We start from the raw sequence: 17,630 nt of genomic DNA, 5'->3' as shown, positions 1-17,630 counted from the left end.
CCTTTGGAATTAAAACAAATTAGAATGGCCAAGACTGAGGTTTAAAAATTGGCCACTGCATATGAAAAGTATTTTTTTCCAATCAGTTTCACAAGAATTTTTATTTCATGCCAAATAATGTAATTGCATTCAAGTGGGAACAGATTGTAAGCAACTTTGGTTTGTTTTTTTAAACGTATGTTATTTAATTTTTATTATCAATTTTCTGATAATCAGTACAATAATTCCTTTTAAAAGATACAGGGCCCAGTTCTGCAGCCCTTATTCACATGGGTCCCAATTCAAGAAAACTTCTATTTTTAGGGCCAACGCTTATGCACTTTCAGTCCTTTCCTGGATTGGGGTTGTGATATATCACTGAATCATGCAATTAGTCCTACTGATTCCTTGAAAAAGTATGTACTACTCAGTGTGAGTAAGGATTACACAGTATGCAATCAGCATTATGCACAGTATGCAAAACAGCATTAAGAAAAAGACAAGGAATGCCAGTAACATACCAATACTATACATTGATGCGTATGAGATCCATATAGGATCCGCATTAGGGGAACCAGAGGACCTCAAGATCATGTGGTAAACTCTAATAGAAAAGCATTCTCCTTAAGGATTATTGATAGGGGAAAAAAAGAAATAAAAGAACAAAATCCCATATCAAATCCCCTCCACAAGACCTGGGAAGATAAAGCAAGTCAGCAGGACTGTATTCTGGAGATGCTTAACTGCTTTGCCCCACATTTTAAAGAAAATTTGTTTATTATTATTACTGTCAACATCTTCCCCAACAGTCAAAACATGCAATATTTTTCAAAGCCATTTCTGAAGGAGAATCTGCGTCTTTCCATTTCAGACAGGATTACTTTTTTGTGACCATCAGCTAAAAGTAGCTTTTTAAAAACTCCTTATTTGCAGCCTCAAGGTTTTTATTAGGGCCCGTTAAAAAAAATATATCTGTCAAAAATTAGGTTTTCGAGTAACACTAATTTTTCATGAAAGGAGTCTGCTTTCCACAGAAAAATGTCCACTTTTCCATCAAAAAAGCCTAACACAAAAAAAAATTATTCAGAAATGCCACCCTGGTTCCGCTTGAGAGTTGTCTTTCCATGGCGATGAATACTGGATGCCTCATGCCTTCATCCTTTTCCATGGGTCAGGCTACCCAGCTAGACCACATCTCCTATGACTCAGAGGAGTCATAGAGAGAGGAGACCATAGTCAAGAGAGGAGACCATAGTGCATCATGGAAGATGTTCTACTGCCAGACAGCCTGGCCTATAACGAAGAGTGGAGACATATCTCCCCCAGACCACAACTCATATGAGGCACTACAGCAGCACTTCCAAATAAAAATGTTCAGTGGTCAGTTGAAAGTTTTCCCGTTTTCTATTTTTTACCAAAAAGTTCAATCTTTCCGTGGAAGAAAACCTTATTTTCCAATGAGCTCTCACTAGAATTGTTATTTTTATAGCACTTAAGTCTGTGCTAGGCAATTTGCTTGCTCCCCACCTCAGAAGGTTTAATCCTGCACGCACCTACTATACACATAGCACCTATTATGGTACTATTCCCTCTTCAGTTTCACTACTTACAAAATTACGCAATACACCTGGAATAGCAGGGAGGGATGAGGTGATCCTGATTGCTTACAACTCTATATCCCCTTTAGTAATGGATTAGAACCACTAACGTTTAGTCAAAATCTCCTTTCATAAACATTTAAAAATAATATGGGATTTAGGACCACTTTGTCAGTGAGCCACGGCTTTGTGGGTGTGCAAAATTTGTGCAAGTGTCCACTTGCACCCCTTGAAACCTGCATATGTATATGCTAATTGTGCCTCTAGCTATTTTATTTCCTCACACATATGCAGGTTATACATAAAATAAGAGCTAGAGATAGAAACGTGTCTGCACAGGCATAATACAGTGCTAATGACTACTAAAACCTTAAGGGCCTATCGGGGCATTTATATTAAAAGAGATAGCAAAAGTATGTCCTGCATTTTGCTCAAGGAAATGAACAGTTTATATCCTCTCAGTGTTATGATCTTCAGATCTTTAACGGTGGCTTTCCTATTTCCAATTCAGCCATATTTATATTTGATGGAGGGAAAAGGTCAAATAGAGACGCTCTTGATCATCCAGTGTTCTGAACACTGTGGCCGATACTGCTGTTATTTCATCCAAATAAGGTGCAAGACTCCTTTACCTTCCTGATGCATGATAATAAAATACTGCGTTCTACAATGTATTCAAACTATATAATGTTTTTATTTGTTGTAATTTATAACTTGGGCAAAATTATTGTCTCCCATACCCCTCCATCCTCACCTCTCAGTTCTAAATAGAGTTGGAACGATCATGACTGTTTTTATTTAGGATCTTCTAGCACTGTATTTTCCTAAAACATCTTTAGTTTTGCACTGACACCATCAATAGTGTCCACAGAGCTCCAAAAGCCATGTTTATTGTGGCAAAGGGTCATGTAGATAAATAGAGGAACTGGAGACAAGCTAGTAAGCTTTTCTTAGAGCATCACGATGGAGCTGTCATTTTCTAAAAGATCTTGATCCCACTGAAGAATAAAATAATTATCAAATTTTAAAAGTTAATAAAAAAATAAGACTTATTCATTAGGATTAGAGCTGGTTGACAAATTTTCATTGGAGCAGTTTTCTATCTGCAAATGACATTCAATTAAAATTAAAATACCCAAAGGGAACATGTCATTTTGATGATATTTTCTATGGGAAAATTTCAAAACAATTCACACTGGCATGTTTTGTCTAGTCTTTCTCATTTCATTTCATGTTTTGTCTAGTCTTTTGTCATTTTAATTTCAGTGTTAATCAATTTTAACGTTGCATTATAATTATAACATTTTATATTATATAATGTTTAGACATTATTAAAACAAAAAGTTTTGATAAGGTTGCTGCAATTTTTCCAAAAGAAAATATTTTTGGAATCTTCATTCCACAATAAATTTTGACTTTTCATCCCAATTTGAAATTCCATTTGCTGACTAGCTCTAATCGAAACAGTGCTTAACTGGAAAAGCCCCTCTATGCTCTCCTAGGGAACAGAGCTAACATTAGAATAATAAATGGCAGTGAGATCCTATAACAGCATGTGCTGACTCAGGAACTAACGTAGCACCCTGTCACTCAGTTCCCCACCAGTTTACATTAATTGAGCTCCGACTGAAAGACAAGGAGTTGGCAGAGGAGGCCAATTAATGGAGTGGAGATCCTGCTGAGGGGCTAACGGCATGGAAGACTCCCCAGCAGTTAGGACTATATAAGCAAACAGGAAGTTCTGGAAGGAGATGGAGAGATTAAGGAAGGCAGAGGTAGGCAGGACTGGTTGCTGCTATTACTGTACGGTACCTCAGAAGCAAGTGGGGAAGCTGGCTATGGATTGTAAACATAATATATAACCAAGCATAATATATATGTGGTGTTTAAGAAGAGCTGGAGTGATTGTGGTCAGTTACTGAGGCTGGAAAGTACTCTCAGGAGACAACCCAGGACAGATCCTAATTCAGAAAAGTATTTAGTATGAGCTTAAGTGCTTTCCTGGACAGGAGAATCAGGGCCTAAATGACTACTGCTTAATTAGGATAGTAATAGAACAATTTATGCTTAATGGGGACAGCTTCTGCCAGCACCAAATCATTAAGTAGCACTTCACCTAAGAAGAAAGTTCAAATGCTGTGGATATCATTTTCATTCAATGCACTATGTTACTTAAAGAAAGTATCTTTTTTTTTTTAAACTACCTCTTCTCTTAATTGGGATGGGCCACATAATTCTGTCTCAACTAAAACAACAGTATAGCAAGATAAGAATTTCTGCCCCAAAATCATCAGGAGAGGACAAACGATGTTTTCAGAGGTCTTTTTCCCCAGCATACCCACAAAAAAGGCATCCATAATGTGAAGAGGCGCCATCCAAAATTACTGGCACTGATGCAAACCCCTAAAATGATTGTTTGAAAGAGGAAAGGACTTCACTTTGGCCCCTCTTTCTAGCAGTTATCTGCAGGACACAAATGCGGAGAGGGGCAAGCCATCTATAGCTGTGGAAGAGATGCAGTCGTCACTGCTGCTGCGCATCCTCCTATAGGCATTATGCTTGCCATTTGTCTTCACTTGCATAATTTCTCTAGGTATTCCTGCTGGAGCAGTACACTTCTCTCCCCACATATACACAATACGAACAGAGCCACAATAGAGCCCTAAGGTCCAAGCTGCTTTACTCTCCCCTTCCAAAAAGGAATCCAGTAAAAATTTTAAAATAGGTCAAAATTTGGGCTAAGCTCTCCACTTCCTTGCCCCCGCCATTTAAATTTTCTAACTCTACCTGATTAGCTGATTTTTGCCATTTACAGTTCAGTGTTTCTACTTTCTCAATTGCATTAAGATGCCATTCACATTTGCTGATTCCTCTACTTTCCTGGTCAACTGCCTGAGAACTTTTCCACTTCTTTCCAAAAGGTACAAATGTAGTTTGCTTCTTTGAAGAACGCTCATTGCTCATGGAATATATTTGACTTGGAAACAGTCCTATTTCATCTTACTATGCTCTCAGATGTTAGCTCCTCTTGGTCACAAATCTTAATCCCTATTTTTATTGTTTTAAAGAAATCTACTAAAATTATGGATCATATATAAATCTGAAAACAGTAATTGTATATATTCCAAAAACTTTGAACTCATTCTCTACATTATTAAAATACAGACTTTTTTGAATGACTTGGGACAGTTCCTTATACCTCCCCATTTTATGGTCTATTGAAGAACACATTTTACAGTATATAAATCATATGAACAGCTCATTAATATTTGGAATTAATTTGCTACCCATGATATACAGCACCCTCCCTCACAACAAACATTTGACCTCTGGATTTTACAAAATTAAGAAAACATATTAGGTCTGCCATACTAATCTATTTCATTTTAAATTAAAAAAAAATTTCCGAGTGTCTTTACAGTCACCAGCAAAACATCTCAAAATTACACAACATAATAGGCTCTAAAGCCACAAGTGACCATTTTACACAAGGAGGAAATAATTTGTTATATAAATAAGATTTATAACACCTCACTATCAATCACTCTCTTTTCAAGACTTCAGCCTTGGAAAAACTGCTATACATCTGTACACAGATTTGCACATACCTAGAGAAGTGTAAAAAAAAAATCCCCAACATAAACCAACAGGACTTCCATCATACAGGAAAGCAAAGCTGAATTAGGCTAAATCCTCATTTTAAGGTTCCATATTATGAGGCAGCTGTAGTGTATCCTGACTTCTGCACAATGCTCAGTACTGAGTTCTACCCATTCTCCTCTCCTAAATGTTCTGTTCATCTCCTTTTCCAGCTGCAGAGGCTGCTCTAAGCTGCGCCAACCACCAATGGCCCCAAGGAACTGCTATCACAGCTAGGGACAGCCAGAGTGGAGAGAAACAAGACAAGGCCAGCAGCCTGACAGCGGAAATGCTACAGAATCTGGAGCTCACCAGAGGATTCCACCTAGACAGGAAAGGTCCCCCACAAGCTGAATCAGACTGACAGCTTTAGAATGGCTTTGCACTGCTGATTCAGGGACATTCATATATTTTATGCCTTTTATTTCTGTATTTTTGGAGAAACAAGAATAAAGTGAAATTGCCCAAAATGTCAGAATCTGAACCTAGTCTGGTTCCAAGTAAGCTTTGGCGTGCATACCTCACTGAGACAAACAGAAGGGGAACAGGTAATTTCCCACCTTTGATGCTGTTGCTGTTTGACCAGAGAGTTTCCTGCAAGCTGTCAAGTCAGCCCCTTTTCCTCAGAAATGGAAAATCATGGGTGTATTGCTGGGATTATCTCAGAGTAAGCGCAAGGGTTCTCAACCAGCCAGCCAATTGAAATTGAAGGAGCAAAAAACAGAGCATAGAAAGATAAACTTTGACAAGGAAGCACAGGGTCACAGGAACTACCCAAGAAATGAGGCCTCAAAGGTGGGCATGGCCGCAGGTTGCTTGATGGTAAGTGCATTCTCAACTATATTTTAATCCTTGAGATTCTGGCATGAACTAATGAAGTTCGGTCTTTGGGGAGTGATAGGAACATAGAGTTAATATTAAATCAGAAGAGTGGAGCTGTTAGAGATTGAATCGTTAAAATGATATACACTGACTTCAGTGGATATTAAAATCAGGGCTGGTCAAGGTAAGCATTTTCCTTTTTTTTTTTTTTTAAAGGTTTCATTTACTTGGAAAAAAAATTGTTTTTCCTATAGAAAAAACAAAAGGGATATGAAAAAGGGGAGGGACGACAAAACAAAAACAACAAACCAGAAAACCGAAAAGTCCTTTTTTACTGAAAGACAGGAAATTTTGATCAGAACGCAAAATTTGGTTAAAAAGCCATTTTTCATCACAAGTAGTTTTGAAGAAAAATTTCAAACCAGTTCTAATTAGAATGGGTTGATGAGATTGGTACCTGAGGGGCATGGCACAGTTATCCTTTACTAAATTTACTATGAGGTTGTCAAAGGGTAATGGATCATGGGGAGAAATTACTACATCACAAAATTATATTTTAAGCTGAGATATTAAAATAGCTTGCAGTTTTATTTTGCCTGTAGGCAAAATTATCACACTAATTTTTGGTTTTAGAACATAAACAGCAGATATTGAAGTATAATACACAGAGTATCACAAGCTATTTCTTGAGACAGCCCTCCAAAACTATATTGTGGATATTACAGACCCATGCTATTCTGAGATTTTCCCATCAATTAATTTAAAATCTGGCATGAAGAGACATTCTTCAAACACACCATTTGCACCAAACTATGGACTCAATTACACGTGCAGGAACAGTACCTCCTCTCTGGCTTGGTTCTGTGCCTTTGAGAATGCCGGCTGCCTCTCAACGTTCCTCTGTTCAGATGGCTGTCATTGTGGCCCGTAGAGGAAACTGAAACCCAAAGACCGCTCTGAAGCTGCTCCTCGTTTCTGTGAAGTGGCACGGACGTACGGATGGCAGAGATGACATGGCCGGAATAAGGGGTCAATGGATCTTCATGACGGCGGGAATGCTGGGGTGCGAGAGTTCTTTCCAAGGCTGGGTACTGTTGCCCTGGCCTAGAATAGCCCCTGTCGTGGTAATAGCTTGGGAGGCAGGGCCGGGTTTGCTCCATCACCCCACCACTGCAACTTCGAGAGCAAGCAGACCAGGGGCCCCAACTGCCCCATATGCCTGGGATTCCTGCACTGCTGTCTTCAGAACTTTGTTCTTCTATCCTCTGGGGAACCTGAGGACACAGATGGACAGAATTAGGGTAACTAGAAATTGCACTGCAATATAAAGGAAAGCTCTACTTTCCTTTTAAAAGCTATTAATTCCATCCTCATGGAAATTAAAACCAAACTGACTGGGAGCTGATTAATTTGTATTTATTCAGACGCTATGTCAGACATTTGCTTCACTCTGCTAGCAAAGGAGGTAGCATCCCTCCTAGAACCATCAACCCTTCAGACTAAAAGTTGTTTTTGGACTTTCTGGACAGGGCTGGATTTCCCTTTGGCCTCCACGGTGGAAAATGCTGCTCAGTGCAAAGTTCAGAAGCATGTAGATGGAAAACTATTTTTTTCCCTCCACATCAACAGCAAAGTCAGATGGGAGGGGAAATTAGTTAAATAAAAAACCTCAAGTCACTTACCACACAGTGACTGAAAGACAACATACAAGATCAGAGTTACATTTTTGTTCTCTGTGACAGAGACTAAGATGTCTCTGCTTGTTTCTCCCCTGCTTGTGACTGAACAATAGTGATTGCAAGTGGTAGATTGAGTTTTACATGACATTTCAGACTGAACTTTTTACAGAAGCAGCAAAACCAAAGAGGACAAGAAAGCTGCATTATTGAAAAAGTGCACTGCATCCTCTTCTTTTTCTATTAATGCACTCTGCTATGGGCTGGATTGTAACCTTACAACTTCAGAAGCAGGTCAGGAACTGGATTATTAATCTACTTCCGCATTGTTCAGAGAGAGAAATAAGATGATGCAGCTTTAACAGGAGCAGCTTACTTCCCTCAGCTGCACAGCTTATTCCCCACTCACCTGCATGACATGAGGAGCAGCAGCCAATCCATGCCTGTTCTTCCTCATGTGCAGTGTCTAGCAAGGAGGATAGCCTGCACAGGGCAGTAATGGGTTTCCTAATTCCTCTGTATGGCCCAGGGTCACAACTGAGACCTTTTAGTACTGGGTTGAGTATTTCATATTTGAAATTCAAGAGTTAAGGCATTTTGATTAGACATAGTTCATGACAAGTTTATTTGCTCTTAATGAATGAGGCTTTGGTCTTCTAATCAAGTTTCCAAGGCAAATACTCATGATTATGGATATTCAGAAGTCTTTTTTACACAAATATCTTGTAATGTTTGCTGAAACTTGCTGTTTCAGGTAATGTTCCTGTCAATACATTTGTTCACTAGTCTATCCACTGAACATGAATACAAGAACCACACACTCCAAGGAACATTTCACTTGGAATGTGAAAGATGGAATAGTCGTGAATAATTTGTTACTCCTTCATGTACAAATATGCAGCCATCTCAAGGATGAGCTTTTAAAAGATAGACACACAGATCTCTCTCTAGGTCACATTTTCTTTTCAAAGGATGGCCTCTTAATAACATAACTGCCATTAATGGTTTTGTTCCATGCATCATTATGTAGTAGGGGAGAGATTAACAACTAAATATTTGCCTCCAGTCAAAGTCTGATTGAACTGCAAACCCTCTCAGCCAGTCAGAGCACATTACTGAACAACTAGCTATAAACATGGGAAGGCTTTAGTGGAATGTGGTTTGCAAATATGGCTTGAATACACTATTACAAAATAACCCAAGCCAGAACAGGGTTTGTGGTGGACTATGTAACTGTCAGCTGTGGTCTACATAATCTGAAACATTTCCCCCCCTCCGAGGTTCCTCTCACTCTTTCATCACCAACCACATTAAAAAAAAACAACCCTGCATTTAATTGTAACTAGCAAATAATAAAAAGCATCTGTATTAATGTGATGTGTTCTCAGTTTCTGCAATGTTACTTAGAAAATAGGAGCAGATGTCTCTCCATTTAATATTTCTTTTTCCATGGGTAGCCCATTTGGCATCAGTCTGTTAAATCCAATTGCCTGTACAACCGAATAACTACATAATGTCAAAATTATGAACAATATGCAACAAGGTACTGGTTTCTGGCAGTTATATTTGCATCTATTTCCAATAACAGAAGAGCACTGGCTCATAATATGACTAAACTTCTGAGTTATTCATCAATTTGCAGTTTCTTCACTGAATACTCACTATTTATTTTTGAACACTGGGTTAACACAGCACTATCGTAAATATAAAACTGCCCCATGTTAGATTAAGATAATCATCCATCATCTTTCTTGCACTCAGCCCTAGTTTGCTGTGAAATTTACTTGTCATGGAAGTAAACGTTCATTCTCACCAGAAACATCAAATTGATCAGCAATCAAATTGATTGCTTAGTTGTCATTTTTATGGTGATTCACTGCAACTTTTTGCAAAGCCACAGGCATTCATCCAGGCAATGATTAGTATCTATCGGTTTGCAAACAAGCTCAAACAATCACTTAAAAATGAAGCATTTTGTTCCGTAGAAAGAGAAACAGACATAAACATGACAAGTGTTGACCTGCCAGAGAAAGACCCTCCTGTCTGTCAGACCTCAATATAGCAAGAATTGTTTCAGATAAAATTAAACTTTGACTGACTAAAGGCAGCGGAAAAGTAGTTTCACCCATCTTAATGTCTAGTTTTACTGCTGAGATAGCACTGCTGGCTTTAATCTAGGTATTTAAATCAGAAGGTAATAAAACAAAAAAGTCTAGCATGTCTTATACTCTGGTATATTCATTAATGACTTATGCACACAGGTTGGGGAAATTCTGGGAAAAGGGGAAGTTTAGATAGCAGATCTGACAGCATTTACATAGCACATTTCATCTTCAAAGCACTTTACAAACATTAACTAAATCCTCAAATCAGTCCTATCAGGTAACTGAGTGGGCATAATTCCCAGTTTGCAGACTGGGAAAACAGAGATTTTGATTTGCCCAAGGCTGCAAAGGAGTTGAAGTCTGAGGGCTCATATACATACCACTGCAGTTTGGACTACATAAACCTCTTTAAACTGAACTACGTTAATTCAAACTATGTACCTTTTAGTTCACACCCACAGCATCCACACGGAGAACTTACAATACAACACACTAGCATGTATTCACCCCCCCACACCTGCCCCCAGTTCTAAATGCAGGGCTTTGTAGACATAGCCTAAGACGACCTATGTAATCAGAGGTTCCTGGCTCCAAATCCTATGCTCTAACCATGCCTCTGTTACTCTCCCTTCAAGACTTCAGTTGTCCCTTGTGTAATATGTATTTGCCTGAAGGAAGAACCTGACAAGAGATAGTGGGAGCGCTCCTTTTCTTTATCACTATGACCTTTTGTTTGCAGTTAAAATTATCTAGAGTTCTTATAACATTTATTTCCTCCCCTGCATATGTGTCGGGGAGAATGTGAAACACATGGAGAACATAGTACCTTTTTCCACTAACCTAAATCAATCTGTCTACAGATTTGACAAATGGAAGACATCAATTAGGCCATTTAGTCCATCTTCCTGCAGAGAAGGATTGCTTCCTACTGTATATTAACTAGTATTATCCAGTCTAATTGTAAATGCACCAAAGAGCTTGTCCTCTTCTTTTACTCATGAAAAAAATCTATCATTCTTCTGAAACAAAAGCTGCAATACAGACAAACAGCAGCTTCTTAAAACCAAAGGTCAGAGATTTTCTAAAATCCCCCCCAACCCTCGTAAAATAACTTTTCTACATATAAAAATATCCCTAATTTAAACTCCAAAATGTCATGAATTTCCTGGGCCAGAAGCAAGTTCAAGGAAAGACAGAGGAAAATCTAGCCTTCCAGTGGTATAAGTCTCCCAATTCTAACTGCTGGGTTGTAAGATATTAGATCTTAGATCTGTCACAGCAAACAACAACTGACAATTGTTTGTCCCGGGCATCGAGCTTAGAGAAATGTTGTTGGCAATTCCATATTTGGGGGAAAGCAAGTGGCTGCTCAAAGATTTAGACTGTTCAAATTAGCCTCAGCAAAGATGGAGCAGTGGGCAGAGTGCAGGGGAAGTGCATACTGAACACAGTTTATTATTACTAAATAATAATAAGGGTAGGATTTTCAAAGCCTGAGAGTTAGACACCCAGTTTAATAGGATTTGTCCATTAATACCCTTAAACTCTTTTGGAAATCTGAGCCACAGCTTGGATGAGAATTGCTCAGGGATGTGGTACTACAGGTGTCAGTCTGAGTTACAGAACGGATGTTTTATGTAACCACTCAAAAAAATTACAAGTGCACAATCAGGGAACGATTCAACATATTAAAAATTCACAAGTTTAAAGTCTGGTCTCTTGTAGCCCTTGTGAGAGGTAAAACAGGGGTTTTGCAACATAGAAAAGGGGAGATGCTCAGGCACCCAACAGAGCCCATCACACACTGGTCCCAGAAAGACTCAGATTTTGGACTTTAAATATGTGGGTGTAAACACCTCTAAAATAATCTGAAAAGGGTCTTCTATCCCTAAAGTGTACAGGGATTTAATAAATCCCTCTATGCCTGGTATAGTGGGACTCATGGTAACTAAGGCACCTGATTTTATAGGTTCGGAGATAAAAAAAAGTCCCTATAAAATATTTTAAAATTTTATAAAACATGGTTGTGGGGTCTGGAACGTTAATGATGCTGTGACCTTCAAGAGCTGTGACAGCGTATGGCAAAGTTCAAGGACATCAGCTGCCTCTGGAGCTGGGGTGGATACCAAACTGAACAACAAAGAGGTGCTGATTACAGTTTGTAAACAGGAACTGTACTAACTCAACTCATTTGTGTTTTATTTAATCATTTGTATTCGTCTTACCCAATAAAAGTCACTGTAGTTAATTACAAAGGCATGACTACCTTATTTGGAGCTAGAGACCACTCCTAAAACAGTTTTTCTGAAATGTGCCATAATCAGAATACATAATGAAGCTGAATAGCAAAGGATTTATCAGCATTCATTTAGGGTTATTTGCATTACTTATTTGTAATTCACACGTCTCTCCCAACCTCATTCCGGTAAGACTGACACTGTTCCACACCACCCTCTACTCTGTAGTAGAAAGCTATATTTTTTTGTGGCAGGAGTCATTAGGACCATGTCACCAGTATCTCTTAATTGAAACTCTGTGTGTGTGTGTGTATGACAGCTCTTAAGCTAGAGGACAAATCCCATATAGCCTTCAGCTGTATTTGAACCCACCCAAGTATAATCATGAGACTTGATCTGTGCCCCAGAGAAGACTAAAAATGTGCCCAAGATTAACAAACGAAAGTCTCTCTCTATAGCAACAGAGAAAAAAGCCACAAACATACCCCAACATTATGAAATATGCAGTCAGGCAAACTGTTAATATACAGGACTGATATTGTGGGAAGTCTTCATCTTAAGTATAACTAGCAGCAGATATCTACAAAAGCTGAAATTGATGAAGGGAACTATCTAGGAGAGCAAAAGATTAAATTAATCTAACCTGGTTGAAATAGAATCATGAACTAGATCTCAGGACCAAACTCAATCCCAGCTTAAGCAGGTGCAACTCTGTTGATTTAAATAGGAGCTGCTGGATGCTCAGCACTTCAGAAGAATCAGGTTACTTATTTAAGAGCTTAACACGAGGTTTTGTGTAGGTTGGTGGGCTCTTTTATCAGTCAAGGAAAGAACCAACACCAGAGCCAAGTCTGTTTCGGGCACTTGCCTTAATTCATTGGTTAAACCAAATACATGGAGAACATATCTAGCTAAAGTAGTTCCTCTGCTCCACCTTGTCTACAGTGCTCAGAGATATGGTCCTCCCCTGTCTCAGTCCCTCCAGATCTCTGCCCTGACTCAGGAACTTCCTGCAGGCACCTATCTTCTCCTTCAATTCTTATGTTCCAGGCCCTCTACCTGGGAGTCACCTAATAGCTAGGTTTTCCCCCCTATTGGAGAAGGCTTCTGACAGTTCTCTAGACCAGCTGAGCTCTTGCTTTTATAAAAACCAGGTCCTCTTCAGGCTATCAGCTGACCCTTAGCCCCACAGCCTCAGCTGGGATGCAGCTAATTAGTCACATGTGGGGCCAGCTCCATTTCCCCTTAAAGGGTCAGTAATCCCAACACACACTTTCTTGACCTTAATACATTCAAGTTCTTAACTGCACATGAAGACTGATGAAGTATACAGGCAGTTAATTAACCCTGTATGTTAGGGAAATTTACAAGCTCAGCTGTTGAAGCTGGAAGAGAGGGTAAGATTAGGAGGATTAATCACTTTAGAGCAAGGGGTATTGGGTCTTGTAAAGGTGCAGCCAGCTGCCTAGCTCCAGACACAGGAATTTACAGCACTTTTGTACAGTAGCTCCATAAATTCATTAGCTTCAGAGAAGTTTACAAGCTCCTCTGACAATGCATGCTGAGCACATAAACCAAAGAACTGCAGTGTAAGGAATTGACACATACAGCTGATAGAAAATTTTTAAAGAAATATTATGGACAATAGTTTCATCAGGTCCAGGGTTGAATTTCTGGAGGGAGGGAAACAGAGTGACAGAATAGCCAATAACCTAGTGTTTACAGTGCTTGTCTGGGATGTGGGAAAACCAGGTTCAACTCCCTGCTCAGCCCAATTTGGAGCCAGTACCCCAACAAGGTTACTGGCTATTTGGGTGGAGGGGGCAGTATTTAAAAAACACAAGTTTTCTAAAGGTCTCATTTTTGTTTCATGTTAAACAATTTCAAAACCTGGAATTATTTTGCAAAATGTTTCTTGGCCAGCTCTATGGACAAGTTCCATTCATGAAGGCTACAGAGCTTGTAAGCTGCACATCTCTAGATTTTTCTCTTGAGAAAACCAGAGGAATGAAAAGAACATATACTCATCCTAATAGTATGTTAAAAATGTGAAATAAAGCACTCAAAAAAGATAAAGAGAGTTCAAGATTTAGTTTCTCTTATAATTTTAACTCCCAAAAGTTGCACATATATAATATTTTGTTCTCTTATTTTCCTAGTAAAATGTAAACTTTAAAGCATTGTTATTAATGTGTACAATCTTAGCATATGTTATGGAAGAAAATGTAATATGATAGATTGTGTGTGCTTTATTACTTTATATATTATTCTCAAAAACATTATGAAACCAAAGCATCTAGAAATGGGTCACATGCAACTATTATTGACATTACAATAGTACCTGAAATCCCCAACAAGGGATCACGGACTCATTGTGCTGGGCACTATACAAATGGTGGGGGTGGGAGGAAAAAGGGGGAAAAAAACAAAAAGGAAAAAAAAAAACAACCACCACCCTAGAGAGTTTACAGTCTGGACAAGAGTCCTTCAGTGAAATCCTCAACCAGGGGTCTCAAATACGTGGCCTGCAGAGTTATTTCTTATTTCCTGTGGTCCGTCACAGGCGCCGACTCCACCGGCAGCCAAGCTCCCCTTACCCCTTCGAGTACACCACATCCCTGCTCCTCCACCTGCCTCACAGCGCTTCCTACAGCCAAACAACTGTTTGGCAGCACTTAGGACTTTCCAGGAGGGAGGGGGGAGGAGCAGGGATGTGGCATGCTCAGGGGAGGAGGCGGAAAAGAGGCAGGGCTGGGGCAGGGATTTGGGGAAGGGGTTGGAATGGGGACAGGTAAGGGGTGGGAATAGGTGGGGCAGGGGCGGGGCCTCATGGAAGGGGTGGATTGGGGGTGGGGCCGGGGGCAGAGGGAGGGGGCTTTAACCAAAGTAATTCTAAAAGTACATGCGTGTTTAGTGGTCTGAGTGAGCTGCATTACTAAGTGTTTCTATTTTATTAAAATTCTTCTTCGCATTACAGTTTTTAAAAAGTTAATACACTGACTTTTAATAGCATACTATATTACTCTTCATTTTTTTCATTTTTGACTATGCTTTTGTATCGTTGTATGAAAAGGTTTCAGTGTTGCGGCCCTCGGGCCAATGTACTAGCCCTCATGTGGCCCTCGTGGTGATTTGAGTTTGAGATCTCTGTCCTAGGCCCTATGAAATCAATGGCAAAACTCCCTTTGGAGCCAGGATTTCAACCCCTGAACCTCCAATGTGCCGAACACCTCCTGTCAGGTGCTAAGTGCAAAAATCAGTCATTCCAGGATTAAATTTTACTGTAAAAAATGTCCTTAAGGAATCATGGCAATATAATAGTTGAGGAATATCACACGGCTCGCTCCCAGCAGGGCACCCTTGAGCAGTCAACCATGGCAATACAGGTGAATCCTGCTTCAGCTTCCTCCTTGCTGTCCGTGGGGTCAACCAAGTTGCCCATCTTTTCTCCCACAGATCACACAGATGGTCAATTACCACACATGAGAGAAGAATGATGTTCTTCTTCAAGTCCAACTCAGGCCCTAAGTCTGGGGGTTATTTTTTAGTACAATTCCAATTCCTCTAAATCACCAACCTGCAAAGTACAACAGATGCAAAGGCAGTAGTTTTCCATCCCTACTCCAGGGATGCCATCTCCAGGTCACCCACCCAAAAGTCTACAACCAGCCTGTTCTGACTTACTCTACCCTTATTCCAGGGCCCATTTTCCATCTACCTGGGATTGAACAAACCCAGTTCTGTAATTCCTGTGCCTCTGTTCCAGAGCTTCCACACCACTAGACATTCTTCACACTTATTACCATTCTGTCGCATCCCTCACCTCAGGGCTTCTACAAGACGGCTTCCTGAAGCATTCCACTCCTCAAACCCCTTCCGATGAGAGTCCTAACCCTGCTGAACAATTCCAAAATCAGCCTCTTGCTCTTTGGTTTGGCCTGCCCTTGGCTGAGCCAGTTCTTCCCTTTTACCTAGGGATCTCCACACAAGCCTTCTACCTGGCATGTTTCCCTAGCTCTGGCCAGTACTGTCCCACTGACTCCTCAGTTCTCTCTCATTCACCCCAAATATGGTTTTTTCCCTCTGTCCAGACTCATGCAACTCTCCCCAAGCAACTTCTACTAGTGCCCTGCTACTTCCTGTTCCTCCTCTTCCTACGTACTGCCCAGCTTTTTTGAGAAGCCATGTGAATTCAACCAGGCCCTACTGCGAGGCAGCTAATTAGTCCTATTCCCTGGGCCTGATCCCTCCTAAAGGGGCAACTCACCCTGTAACAGGGACCAAATTCCTATTTTCTTAAACAACTCAATAAGATTCTCCTTAGACAGCACAGCAGAAGAAGGTTTTTAAGAGGAACTTAAATCTGAATAATATAGGGACCAGCAGGCCAACCAAGTGAGGGAGCTCTTGACTCTGAGGAAAAAAAGAAACAAAAGTTATTGCTGGAAAAACTGACATACAAATGGACAAGAGAAGGAATGCTGGCAGAGCGGAGGCAGCAGGGGGCAATAAAGGAGGATGAACAGGGAGGAGCAGAGTTGGATAAGGTTTTGAATGTGTAAGCAGTGTCAGGATGAGCTCCACCCTGACATCTGGTGGTGAGGTGTGGCAAGTTGTGGAAAAGAACTTCAGGGGCCAATCTCATTTGCATAGGCACACCCACCACGCCTAGAATGAGACCATAGCTGCCCAAATGGTCACTTTGGCTGCTGTGGGATCCTCAGTGTCTCTGTTATTGGGGCAGGAAGAATAAATTGTTATTACCCTGATTATGGGAACTGTGCTTGGAACTGTACGTGGCCTTTTGTTATGGAGGGATTCACCATCAACTAAGTAGCACTCGCTAGGCAAGGGTCATGGGTTCCAAAACTGTGTGAAGGGAGAGAGGCTGGGGACAAGTATTAATACTTGGTGGCATGGCCCCCTTGGTGAGGGCCTTACATGCTAATTGTACTTCCTCCTCTCTCCACTGTGGAATATTGATTTCATTAGAAGTCTAGTTATAGGCTGCTGAGCTCATTTTGGGCTGACAGTGCACCAGCACTAGGGCTCCCCTACTATGAGCTGAAATCACTGAGTGTTGTATTAAGTAGTGGGGGAGCCTGAAGATAAATTGTGGAGCAGTTTGCAGGACGGCTGGAGTGCCTTGTGGACCGCCTGGTGAAGCAGTTCGACGCAGAGCAGTTTGTGGATGGCAGGAGCTGCTTGTGGGCCGTGGAGCTGAGCGAAGGAGTTCGTGGGGCGGCTGGCGGAGCGGAGCGCAGCTGAGCGAAGGAGTTCGTGGGGCGGCTGGCGGAGCGGAGCGCAGCTGAGCGAAGGAGTTCGTGGGGCGGCTGGCGGAGCGGAGCGCAGCTGAGCGAAGGAGTTCGTGGGGCGGCTGGCGGAGCGGAGCGCTGCTATGGAGCTATGGGGCGGTCATCTTCAGATCATGTAAGGTGCCTCTTACCCCCGTCCCATTTCCACCCAGGTTGGGAGGTAAAGCTCCGCAGATAAACTTTCGAACTCTGGGGCTGCCCTGACCAGGGACAGAGACTTTTGGGGCATTGGACTTTTGGGACTTTGGGTGATTTGGGG

General features: G+C 40.8%; 1 protein-coding gene across 1 annotated transcript in view; it reads right to left on the bottom strand.

The window, feature by feature from the left end:
* THSD4 (thrombospondin type 1 domain containing 4) overlaps positions 1-17,630 on the bottom strand; it is a 612,634-nt gene that overhangs the window by 538,863 nt on the left and 56,141 nt on the right. Inside the window, exon 4 of the mRNA XM_048867069.2 lies at positions 6,882-7,312. Within this exon, the coding sequence (XP_048723026.2) occupies positions 6,882-7,312 (431 nt within the window). The remainder of the gene's footprint in view (positions 1-6,881; positions 7,313-17,630) is intronic.

This window comes from Caretta caretta, chromosome 10 (genome assembly GCF_965140235.1).
Source record: "Caretta caretta isolate rCarCar2 chromosome 10, rCarCar1.hap1, whole genome shotgun sequence".
Classification (NCBI taxonomy): Eukaryota; Metazoa; Chordata; order Testudines; family Cheloniidae; genus Caretta; species Caretta caretta.
The sequence above is the reverse complement of the archived record's forward strand: the minus strand, read 5'-3'. Positions and strand labels throughout refer to the sequence as shown.